Below are 12264 nucleotides of genomic sequence, written 5' to 3'. Positions count from 1 at the left end.
CTTAAAATAACATACAAATTAAATTTAAATTTTAAAAATAAAAGAAAATAATAGAAGAAAATACAAATAAATAAAACAAACTTAAATGTATAAATAAAATTAATAATAAATAATAAAATACAAAGAAAAATAAAAATTAAATGTATAAATAAAATATATAATAAAAACAAAAACTTAAACATTTTTAAAAATAAAATAAATAATAAAAAATAAAATACAAATAATAAAATAAAGTACAAATAAATTAAAAAATAAAATAAAACAAACAAACAGCAAAATAATAATAATTAAAAACAACATAAAAATTAAATTACATTTAAAAAATAAATAAAATAAAAAATAAAATACAAATAATAAAATAAATAACAAAATTAAAAAACTAAATTAAAAATAAAATAATATAAGTAAAGTAATATTAAAATAAAGTAAAATAAATAAACAAAAACAAACATTAAAATAGAATGCAAATTTAATAAAAAAAGAAAATTAATTAACAAATTAAAAAAAATTAATTGAAATAAAAATAACTAACTAAATAAAATAAAACAAATAAAAAATACAATAAAACAACAGATTAAAAAAAAGTAATATAAAAAAAATTAATAAAAAAAAAAAACTAATAAAATAAAATATGTTGACATGAAATACAGGTTCATATAAACATGGTTTGTGCCAACAATGTGTTTTGTGCTGTGAATTGTTGGCATTTTCTGAGTAGCTGAAATCCTCAAATTGTTATTATATATATAATGTATTTATATTATTATAATGGCTATATGCTAGTGAATAAAGGTCTGTATGCTGGCTTCCACACGTGACACATTATTTTGATTCGTTAATATCAGTCGATTTATCAACTGATCATAGCTTCCCTGTAATTTTATACTGCTCATATGTAAGGAGGGAAAGTTTTAGTTTAAAAAAAAGTCTTAAATATTTAAATATGTACTTACACATTCATACATTCATATCCGTCAGCCTGTACAGTTCACTTTTGGTATGTCGTGACTGAATGCACAAAAAATAACAAATAAACAAGCGAAATGAAAGCATAAATCATGTAACTCTCTGTGAGCGCACATAAATTATTCAATACAAAATTGTTTATGAAACACCAGACACAGTATATGATTATCATCTTCTGCTTGGCCATAATGTCTCAAGAACATCAAGTCAGTTTACACAGCATATCTTGACACTGATTGATATGTATCTGTAAACCAACAGTCAGTTATTTCTACGTAGAAACACAAAGAATTTATTTTACAAATAATTAAAAAAAGGTTGATATTGCAGAGAAGCAAAACAAGAACAAACGCTTCAACATTAACCCTGTTTCATGAAGAAAGGCATGAAACGCATAAAATTAGTGGTAAAATCTACATTTCTGTGTTACATAAAGTACAGATGTGCTAGATATAGTTTTACAAAATGAAACCCAGGAAATGCGTTTCATTTTTACAATAGTCATTAATAACTTTACAATTTATTATTAAAACACTTTCAAAATGTCACAGATCCGTCATGAATACTGTACTGCCACTGTATAAGCGATAAAAATAAACAGACATGTAACCAAGAATAATTGTCTTTTTTTTTTTTGTCCACCCTTCATGCTGACCTTTCCCCTTTGACTTCGTACACACTGGTATCTTTATAAATGAACAGCATCAAAAATGTATTGAATACACAGATGTATAAAAAAGCTGTACAAAGTTTGTTCTAGTATTCACAGAGCACTGTAAAGTTAATGTCCAACATGCACAAGTACTGAATAAAGCTTGAAACCTTTGTGTCCGCATGACCAAAGTCCTTGACATGGCGGAGGCTCGAGTTCAAACGTCGATGTATGTAGGAAGATCTGATGAGAATTTGACACGTGGATGAGGTTTGATGCATTCTGGGAAATACAACGAGACAAAATGACAATGGAAAATAAATCGCTACTTATTCTGTTCTGCTAACTCAACTGCAGAAAAAAAATATTATTCTATAAAATAATAAAATATAACACAAAATATATTCTATAAAATTCTAAAATAAAATAATAATTGAATATATATTACATTTTTATTACTATTATATATGATTTAAATCACTATTCTGTTCAGTTAACTGCAGAATTTTAGAATTTTAAAATAAATAAAAAGTACATTATTTTATGATTATATAAATTACTGTTATATTAAAGAATAAATATTATATAAAATATTATATAAAATTCTAAAATGAAAAAAATAATTGAATATATATATATACATTTTTCATTACCATTGTATATTATTTTAGTTTCATTATTATTAAGAAATAATTAAATTATTATTTTTATTATTTTAGAATCATTATTATTATTATTATTAAATTAATTTTATTACAAAAATATATTATTTTAGAATTATCATTATCAGAAATCATTATTGTTATTACTTTATATATATAAATTATATATTAATTTTGCATATGCAATTTTTAATTACCACTATGTATTTTATTACTATTACTATTATTGTTATTATAATTAAATAATTAAATTATTTTTTTAAAATTTTAAAATATTTTTCATATATTAACAGTATATTAATATTTTTACTGTTTTACTGAAAATAAATTCGATTTTTATTTACCATTTTATATTATTTTAGAATTATTATTATTATTCTTGTTGTTATTATTAAATTATTATTTGAAATCGTTAAACATTAAAAAATTCAATATTTAAATTTAACGACGCAAAAGAGAACTCAATTCAGTTCGAACAGTAAAAACATTAATTTTACTCTACATTTGTGCAGTTTCATATTTTTTAAATATATATAAATTAATAAATAAATATTTTTAAAATGGGTTTTTATACAAAAACTGCTTTTTTATGTAAAATTCACTTTATAAAAGACTCACATTTCTAACTTGAATTCATGGGGATAACATGGATAATTTCACATGGCTTAGTGTAAGATTTTTGCCCATCTTTTGGAAAATCCAGTTTTAAAAGTAAAAAAAAAATAACTTTTATCAGTAGGTGGCTGCAGAGCTCCACTATTTGCTATTTGCTATTTGACCACCTGAAAGATATTTTTTCACAAGTTTTTTTTCAGTTGAATTCATATCTACAGTACAGACCAAAAGTTTGGACACACCTGAATGAGAAGGTGTCCAAACTTTTGGTCTGTACTGTATATATAAGTATATTAATGTTTTTATTGTTTTATTTATATCACAAATAATTTAATATCAACATTTGAAAAAATAAAACCAAAAACAAATTGGATAAGGTTTGATGCGTTCTTGGAAATACAAAAAAATAAAATGACAATGACAATTTTAAAATAAAATAAAATAAATAAAAGTACAAAAAATGTAGATATTATTTTATAATTGTATAAAATTGTATTTTATAATTTTATAAAATAATAATTATAATAATTAAATATTCTAATAATTATAAAATGATGTATTTTATAAATCTATCCATCTATCTTGAACTTTATTTAAAATGCCATTATATATTATTTTAGAATTATTATTATTAATAATAAATTATTGTTTTTTAAAATATTTTAATAGTATATTAATATGTTTACTGTTTCCTTATATCACTGTGTAATTTATTATAAATGATATGGTAAAATGTTATATATAATATATACTAATAACATTCCATTCAGTCAGTTTAGAGGGATACTTCCTATTCTTTCTTTATCATTATATTTTCTTCTTTCCTAATGTCAAAACAACCTCAAAATGGAGTATCAATGATTCCCACAGCAGCCTAGCAAGCTGAAATACATCATGACATCTGCTGTTCTGTTGATTTATTACAGGCATCATCAGGAACAATAGGTCGAGCAACCAGTGCTTTTACCTGCAATCAACAAGACCCTCTTTACCAACAAAACTGCTGAAACCATTTACAGAGTCTCACTAACGCCCGACTGAGTTGAGTGACAGGTAAAGTGTGTCTGCTGGTCCCAAGAATCAGAGCTATGAGTTCAGTAGAAGAGTGGAGCTGAGTAGAAAAGCACTTGAGTGTTAAATAGAGGAGTATCATTGTTGGGTGCCGAAGGCCTGTGTGATACTGTGAGGTACTCACCGATGGTCTGGGTGTTGGGCTCTGTGTCCAGAGGCTCCAGTGATGTGAGCAGTTCTCTCTGAGAGCTGCAGCTGGGTGTGCTGTCAGTGGGAGAAACTGGACTCTGGATCATTTCTTGCTCTTTTTCGTCCTGCATCGCTGCATAGACGTGGAGGCCTGGGATCTTCCTTGAGGAAAGATTTACAATGAGACATGGGCAAACAAAGCACGATGCTACAACATATGCTGAGGGGGAATCAGCCAGAGGGAAACAGGGTGTCGAGGGGAAAAGAAAATCAATATTGTCAAACCGTAAGCAACCATAATAACCAAAGGGGACAAGTCTGCTAAACTTTTAGAAGTTATTTATGCATCCTGAAGTTATTTTGCATTTTTAGGAAAAAAGTTTCAACACAATCCTAGCCAAGGATTAAGGGTCTTATCTAACGCAACAATCACTCATTTTCTTAAAACAATAAAATTCATGTACTTTTTAACCATTAATGCTTTTCTTGCACTAGCTCGACTCACATTTGAACTTGATCATAGCCTATTGATCTATCCGGTGGGACATAAGCTAGCATACATTTGCTACATGTCTCATAAAACATTAAAAAATGTCAATATCTGGGAGTAAGAGAATGAGTAAATTTAACGACGCAAAAGAGAACTCAATTCAGTCCGATTTTCTGAGTGCACACACATAGCGCACAAGTACTCTTTCATGTACACACAAAATTATGTTGAATTGTCTGTTTTGATGAGTATTCATGTAAACACACTCGGTTACATCTTAGGTGAATGTAAAGAGTAGAAAGAATGTCAGAGGTGTATCAGTAAACTGCATCCATGCATTCGGTTTTAAAGGGACAGCAGCCTAATTTATTTGTTATCGTCTGTGGCACTGATGTTAATTAAGCAACAAAAAGACAGAAAATCACTCACTGCTTGCATACATTTGCTGTGTGTCTCATAAAACATTAAAAAATGTCAATATCTGGGAGTAAGAGACAAGAGCAGACTTTATGGGTAAATTTGACAACTCAAAAGAGAACTCAATTCAGTCCGGTTTTCTGAGCGCACACACCAAAACAGTGCCTCCCACATAGCACACAAGTTCTCTTTCACATAGCATTAACAAAGAAATACACACAAAATTATGCCGAACTGTCCGATCCGGCGAGTATTCACATCTTAGGTGAACGTAAACAGTAGAAAGCATATCGGACGTGTATCAGTACATCGCATCCATGCATTCGGTTTTAAAGGGACAGCAGCCTAATTTATTTGCTATCGTCTGTGGCACTGATGTTTTTCAAGCAACAAAAAGACAGAAAATCACTCACTGCTCTTGACTGTATCACTGTAGTAGCCCTGATAAAGATTCGTCTAAATTTATAGGGGACGGGGCTAAAGGCGAGCCGGGGTAAAAGGTGTCTTTAATTTTATTTTCCTCTAAACCACTAGATGGCACAAAAACTTGTTAATTTTTTAAAAGAATAATTTGCGTCACAATTATTGTCAACGTTTTTTCACAGTTGAAAACGAGAGGATAATGAGAACAAAAACTTGTTTTGAATGACAAAAAACTATGATGAAAATCTATTCTTCATCAAATAGAAAATGAGGCGAAAATGTTAGGGAGGGACGATCTGGAAAGAAATTTATTTAGACTGAATCTGCTGTGTGGTTAGGAGGTTAGATGTGCGCATTTGAACTTTATCATAGCCTTCTGATCTGTCCGGCGGGACATAAACTAGCATACATTTGCTGCATGTCTCATAAAACATTTAAACATGTCAATATCTGGGAGTAAGAGAAAAGAGCAGACTTTATGGGTAAATTTGACAATGCAAAAGAGAACTCAATTCGGTCTGGTTTTCTGAGCGCACACACCGAAGCAGCGCCTCCCACATATCCCACAAGTACTCTAACGCACAAAATTGTGTCGAATTGTCCATTCTGAAGAGTATTCACATAAACACACTCGGTTAAGTCTTAGGTAAACGTACAGTAGAAAGAATATCAAACATGTATCAGTACAATGCATCCATGCATTCGGTTTTAAAGGGACAGCTGCCTAATTTAGTTGCTATTGTCTGTGGCACTGATGTTAATCAAGCAACAAAAGAAAGACAGAAAATCACTCACTGCTCTTGACTGTATCACTTTAATAGCCCTGATAAAGATTTGTCTAAATTTATAGGGTATGACGGGGCTAAAGGCACCCCGGGGTAAAAGGCGTCTTTTATTTTATTTTGGTAATTTAAGAGAAATGCTTAAATGCATTACATTGTAACTAAACCCATTCGATTTTAGCCGACTAAATCTACTGTAGATATTTAGTCGACTAAAATATGGCTAAAAACTAAATACCATTTTAGACAAAAGACTATGCCTAAGACTAAATTCAAATTCAATCAAAATGAACAGTGGACGGAAGTACCACCCCAGTGTTTACACAAGCGAATGTGCAAAGAAAGTCAAACACCCTTTCCAAAAAAAGATATCCACTATATTGAGAAAAATCCTGGAATGTTTTCCTCAAAAACCTTAATTTCTTTTCGACTGAAGAAAGAAAGACATGAACATCTTGGATGGCATGGGGGTGAGTAAATTATTAGGAAATTAAACAAACAAGCTAGTGGTAAACGGTCATCTACTGGGACTAGCAGACACTTATCTTTCAGCAAGGACTACTGGCCAAATGTTACCTAATTAATATTCATGAGCCAAGCTGATAAGGTTCATAGTGCTCTCTTCCAAACTTTTTCTGAACATTCTGATGTCCCTGACATTATCAGCTTCACAGTTCACATAATTTTCTTCATTTATTACTGGAAGCACAAGAAGTATTTATAGTTTGTGAGTGCGGTATAATGCGCTTACAAGATGAGGTCTAGGATCTGCCTCAGAAAAGTTGTTCTAAGACACAAAAATAAGAAAAAAAGACCTCTATGTGAAAAGTACGGGGTTAGAGCTGAGCTGTTAAAATAAAGCTTCTCTTTATAGAGGTGATTTTATCCGTCTTGGTCTTGCAGACAAAGCCCATTACGGAGGGAGAAAGCCACATAAGCAAAAAGCAGAACAGTGCTTTAACAGGGCATCGCTTAAGAGGATTCAAAAGCAAATTTATTGTGCTAAATACAACCGGAGAGGGATTTAGCAGAAAGAAAACACAACACAAACGGACAGCTCATTAAGATGTGATCTAACACCCTCATTAAAGGTTCACAAAAAGAAATTCTGTTACCATTTACTCACACTCATGTCACTCTAAAGCCATTTACATTTGATGCTTTTCTTCAGAGCTTACTGTACTGCAACTGCAATTAGTTCTCATGAGGCTTTCAAGCTTCAAAAACGATGCAAAAGCACCATAAAACTAGCCCATAGACCACTTGCACTCTATTTTTAGCCCGTTACTCAGTGATATTCTGAGAATTGAGATTACAGTCGTGTCGGATTGATTCATGAATGAATCACTCAAGAAGGTTTTGTGAACTAGAACTAGAGTTTTTCATAATTAACATAACTTTTTAACAGTTCCTCTTATTCCCTAAAGAAGTGAAATGTTAGCTGCTGTAGTGTCATCCGAAAGCCAGACTGTTATGTATTAGCGTCAGAAAATTCTTGGCACTTCTGTTGTCTCCCTCTCCTGTCTCAGATCTTGTCTTATTGACCTCTCGTGCCCTTTTCTCTCGGTCCAGTGACGGAAACGGTGCAATCATTTAACATTTCATAAAGGTCAACTTGAAAAACTCAAAGGGCTAAATATTGATAATGTCTGTGCATTGACTGGCATTTCTCATTTGTTATGAGCGCTTAGACAAAAAAACGAAGACGGTTCTTCAACAGCGAAAGGGTGAATCACCACTCGACATATCTGCTCAGCGGTTTACGCTGTTTTGTTTCGTGAGCTAAACTGAGCCACGACACCTGAACTTGGAGATCAGAGAGAATGAGAAAGATTTTGCCTCATTTGAGCCCTTGCACAGACATCTGCTCTGCTTTTTTGTAACATATTCAAAGTATCTGGTATTCTTTACTATAATAAAGGGATAGCTCACCCAGAAATGGAAATTATTTATTTATTTATCTTCAAAACACAAATCTGAGAGCTTTCTGACCTTGCATAGATAGCAACACAACTAACACATTCAAGGCCCAGAAAGGTAGTAAGGACATTGTAAAAAATAGTCCATGTGACATCAGTGGTTCAATGTTATTTTATAAAGCTACGAGAATTTCTGCGTGCAAAGAAAACAAAAATAACTGACTTTATAAATATGCATCATGTACTCTCATAAATGTACATCGAAGACTTACACAGAAGAAATTGTTGAATAGTCAATAATTTTTGTTTTCTTTGGACACGAAAAATATTCTTGTAGCTTCATAACAATACAGTTAAATCACTGATGTCACATGGACTATTTTAATGATGTCCTTACTACCTTTCTGGGCCTTGAACATGTTAGTTGTGTTGATGTCTAGGAGGATCAGAAAAATATGTTTTTTTGTGTTCTGAAGATAAATGAAGGTCTGACAGGTTTGGAACGACATGAGGCCGAGTAATCAATAACACAATTTACATTTTTTGGGTGAACTATCCCTTTAAGGACCAATTCTTTTTATCAACAAGTTGCTTATAGGCATGCATATTACTAGCATATTTGCTATTATCTTAGTACTTAAAAGGGAGGAATCGTAATTCTTTATTCTATGTTTATATTTTAGATCCCTTAATTCTTGCCCATACCTATAATTAATAACTACCCTACTAACTATTAATACGCAGAAAATTAGGAACTTATTGAGGCAAAAATCATAGTTAATAGTTATTTAATAGTGAGGATTGTTCCTCAGACTAAAGTGCAACTGAATATCTTTTTTTGTGTTGTGTTAAAGAAAGATACTGATACAGAATTTTTATTTTTGGGTGAACTAACCCTTTAAAAATAGACAGTACCAGTAAAAAAAAGTTTTTGATAGGTAAGGTTTTAAATGTTCTTTTTTTTTTTTTTTTTTTTATAAAGAAGTATCTTTTGTTCACCAAGCCTGCATTTATTTGATCCAAAATACACCAAAAGCAGTAACGTTGTAAAATATTTTTTACTATTTAAAATAACTGCTTTTGATTTGAATATATTTTAAAATTTAATTTAATCCTGTGAGCAAAGCTACATTTTCAGCATCATTATTCCAGTCACATGATCCTTCAGAACTCATTCTAATATGCTGATTTGCTGTTGAATAAATATTTACTATTATTATTGTCACCAATATTTAAAACAGTTGAGTACATTTTTTAGGATTTTTTTTTTTTAGGATTTTTTTTTTAGGATTTATTTATATTTATATTGTTACAAAAGATTTCTATTTCAGATAAATGCTGTTCTTCTGAACTTTCTATTCATCAAAGAAACCTGAAAAAATGTACTCAGCTGCTTTAAACATAATAATTAGAATACAATTTTTTGAGCATCAAATGAGAATGTTTAATGATTTCTGAAGGATCGTGTGACTGAAGTAATGATGCTAAAAATTCAGCTTTGAAATCACAGGAATAATTTACACTTTCAAATATATTCAAATAGAAAACAGTTATTTTAAATAGTAAACATATTTCATATTTTTGCTGTACTTTGGATTAAATAAATGCAGGCTTGGTGAGCAGACGACATAAAACATAAAAAATCTTACGGTTCAAAAACTTTTGACTCATAGTGTACATATTAACAAAACTGTGATTATGTAAATTTCAATAGCTGCAGCTACATTTATGAATAACTTTCTAATCTTTCAGCCATCCCTAAACTCTTGCAACTAGTCATTTAACCCATTTAGAAAGCTAACCATATTTTTAATTGCTAATATGTGACCCTGGACCACAAAACCAGTCACAAGGGTCAGTTTTAAATGATTATTTGCATATCAAAGCTGAATAAATAAGCTTTCCATTGATGTGTGGTTTGTTAGGATAGGACAATATTTGTCCGAGATAAAACCATTTAAAAATCTAGAATCCGGGGGTGCAAAAAACAAAACAAAATATTGAGCAAATCGCCTTTAAAGTGGTCCAAATGAAGTTCTTAGCAATGTATATTAATTCAATTAAAAGTAAGTTTTGATATATTTATGGTAGCAAATTTCAAAAATATGTTCATGGAACATGATCTTATTATCCAAATGATTTTTGGCATAAAATAATAATTTGAAACCAAACAATGTATTGTTGGATATTGCAATATGCATTCAAAAATGGATAACAATACCTTTTAAATTTATAGATGAGGAACACGGCTAAACCCACCACCACCACAGAGAGGAGCATGAGCATAGCTGAGCCGCTGTGATTCTCGCTTGTGTCCACTAGAGGCGCTAGACACAGGGGAAAATAAGACAGACAAACTGTTGTTAGTGTACAGACTGGCATGCTTCCAATCCTCCTTTTAATAAACATAATCACATTAAATCCTACAATCCTTCAATCTTTATAGAAAAGAGTTCATTATGCAACCACTGTCAATGATAAGCAATTCCATAAAGCTGCAAGCCGTCTCTCATTCATATCTAGAACAACAGTGTTTGATTCGAATTCATTACCTGCTGATAAATGTGCAGCGTATACTGTAATCTGGACTCCTGGTCTGAGTGTGAACTGAACCAGATTCTGATTCAGAGCGCTGAGAACCAGTTCTGAGAGCTGAAAGGAAACCACCACAGTGGATAAGAAAACATCCAAATCTGTTATGAATTTAAATAAACAGTCACAGTAAGAATAAGATATTCATGTCCCGCAGGTATTTGATTTTTCTCTTTCTGTGCCAGGTGTGTCCTGATGCATTGTAGTGTTGGTTGAGGCAGAGCGTGGGCTCGTGATGTTGTTTGTCGTACGTGAGCCTGTACCACACTGAGAAGACATTTCGGCATAAATCAACTCTATCACCTTCACTCACAAATATAGATATATGACATAGGAGGGATCTCATTTAGGCCGAACATCTCTCTCCTCTCCCTCAAACACACACAGAGCCCTTGAGTGTCAGGCGCTTTTATGTATGCATAAATCTTGAAAGCAGATAGTTATTTCTCTTTCGCAATAAAGCCTTGTTTGTTTTTCGTGCTTGATTATGGCAGATCAGGTTTTTAGGGTCATTCTGAAACAGGTGCTTTCGGCTTGATGATTTTTAAAGTACTTTTTTTTTTTGTCTGTCAGATGTGTTTAAGTGTTAATAAATGGCACTGTGACATCTCATCTTATATTAATAGTTTAATGTGGGTCAGAGTTTAATTACGTCTTCAGAAAGTTGACACGGTTTATGGCAACAAGATTGACAGTTTAATTTGACATACATACAAGACTTAGTTATAAAATGCGATGTGCTACTCAACTAGAGAATTTAATGCCTAAATTTATAGAAATATCATATCATACTATTTTATTACTGTAAAAGAGAATAAATATGAGTTTATTTATAAATTTATTAAATGTATAGAATTCTATTTGTTTTATATATACACACTGCTGTTAAAAGTTTGGGATTTTTTTTTTTTTAAGAAGATTCTTATGCTCTTCAAGGCTGCATTTATTTAATAAAAATCTAGAAAAAAAATGTAATATTATAAAATATAATTTCAATGTAAAATAACTATAAAATGTAATTTATACCTGTGACGCAAAGCTGAATTTTCAGCATCATTACTTCATTTTCAGTTCACATGATCCTTCAGAAACGTTGAAAACAGCTGTGCTGCTTAATATTTTGTCAGAACCTATGATTCTTTCTTTTTTTTCAAGATTATCTAAAACATAAAAAGTTAAAAAGAACAGCATTTATTTTACTATAGATATATTTTGTAACAATATAAGCTACTATTTAAAAGTTTGTGGTCAGTACATTTTTATTCTTTCTTTTTTTTAAAGAAATTAATACTTTTTTTTCAGCAGTGATGTTTAATTGACAGCAAAGTGATCGGAAAAAAAAAAAACTTATAATGTATTCAGAATTGATTTCTATTTTGAATATATACATTTTTTCTTTTTAACCTTAACTTTTTTAATTTATTCATCAAAGAATCCTGAAAAAGGAATCACCAGTTCCAAAACAATATTTAAAAATATTAAGCAGTACAACTGTTTCCAACATTGATAATAAAAGTAATAATTCAGCATATTAGAATCATTTCCG

At 30.7% G+C, this 12264-nt stretch overlaps 1 protein-coding gene across 1 annotated transcript in view; it reads right to left on the bottom strand.

Annotated features, from left to right (window-relative positions):
* Window positions 1-590: 590 nt before the first annotated feature.
* sorcs1 (sortilin-related VPS10 domain containing receptor 1) overlaps window positions 591-12264 on the bottom strand; it is a 253063-nt gene continuing 241389 nt past the window's right edge. The window contains exons 24-27 of the mRNA XM_073842166.1: window positions 10679-10778; window positions 10348-10453; window positions 4091-4257; window positions 591-1900 (exon numbers count right to left, since the gene is read on the bottom strand). Of these exons, the coding sequence (XP_073698267.1) occupies window positions 1836-1900; window positions 4091-4257; window positions 10348-10453; window positions 10679-10778 (438 nt within the window). The 3' untranslated portion in view covers window positions 591-1835. The remainder of the gene's footprint in view (window positions 1901-4090; window positions 4258-10347; window positions 10454-10678; window positions 10779-12264) is intronic.

Source organism: Garra rufa, chromosome 6, assembly GCF_049309525.1.
Source record: "Garra rufa chromosome 6, GarRuf1.0, whole genome shotgun sequence".
In the NCBI taxonomy this organism is placed as follows: domain Eukaryota; kingdom Metazoa; phylum Chordata; class Actinopteri; order Cypriniformes; family Cyprinidae; genus Garra; species Garra rufa.
Note: the sequence above shows the minus strand (reverse complement) of the source record. Positions and strands in the feature narration are given on the sequence as shown.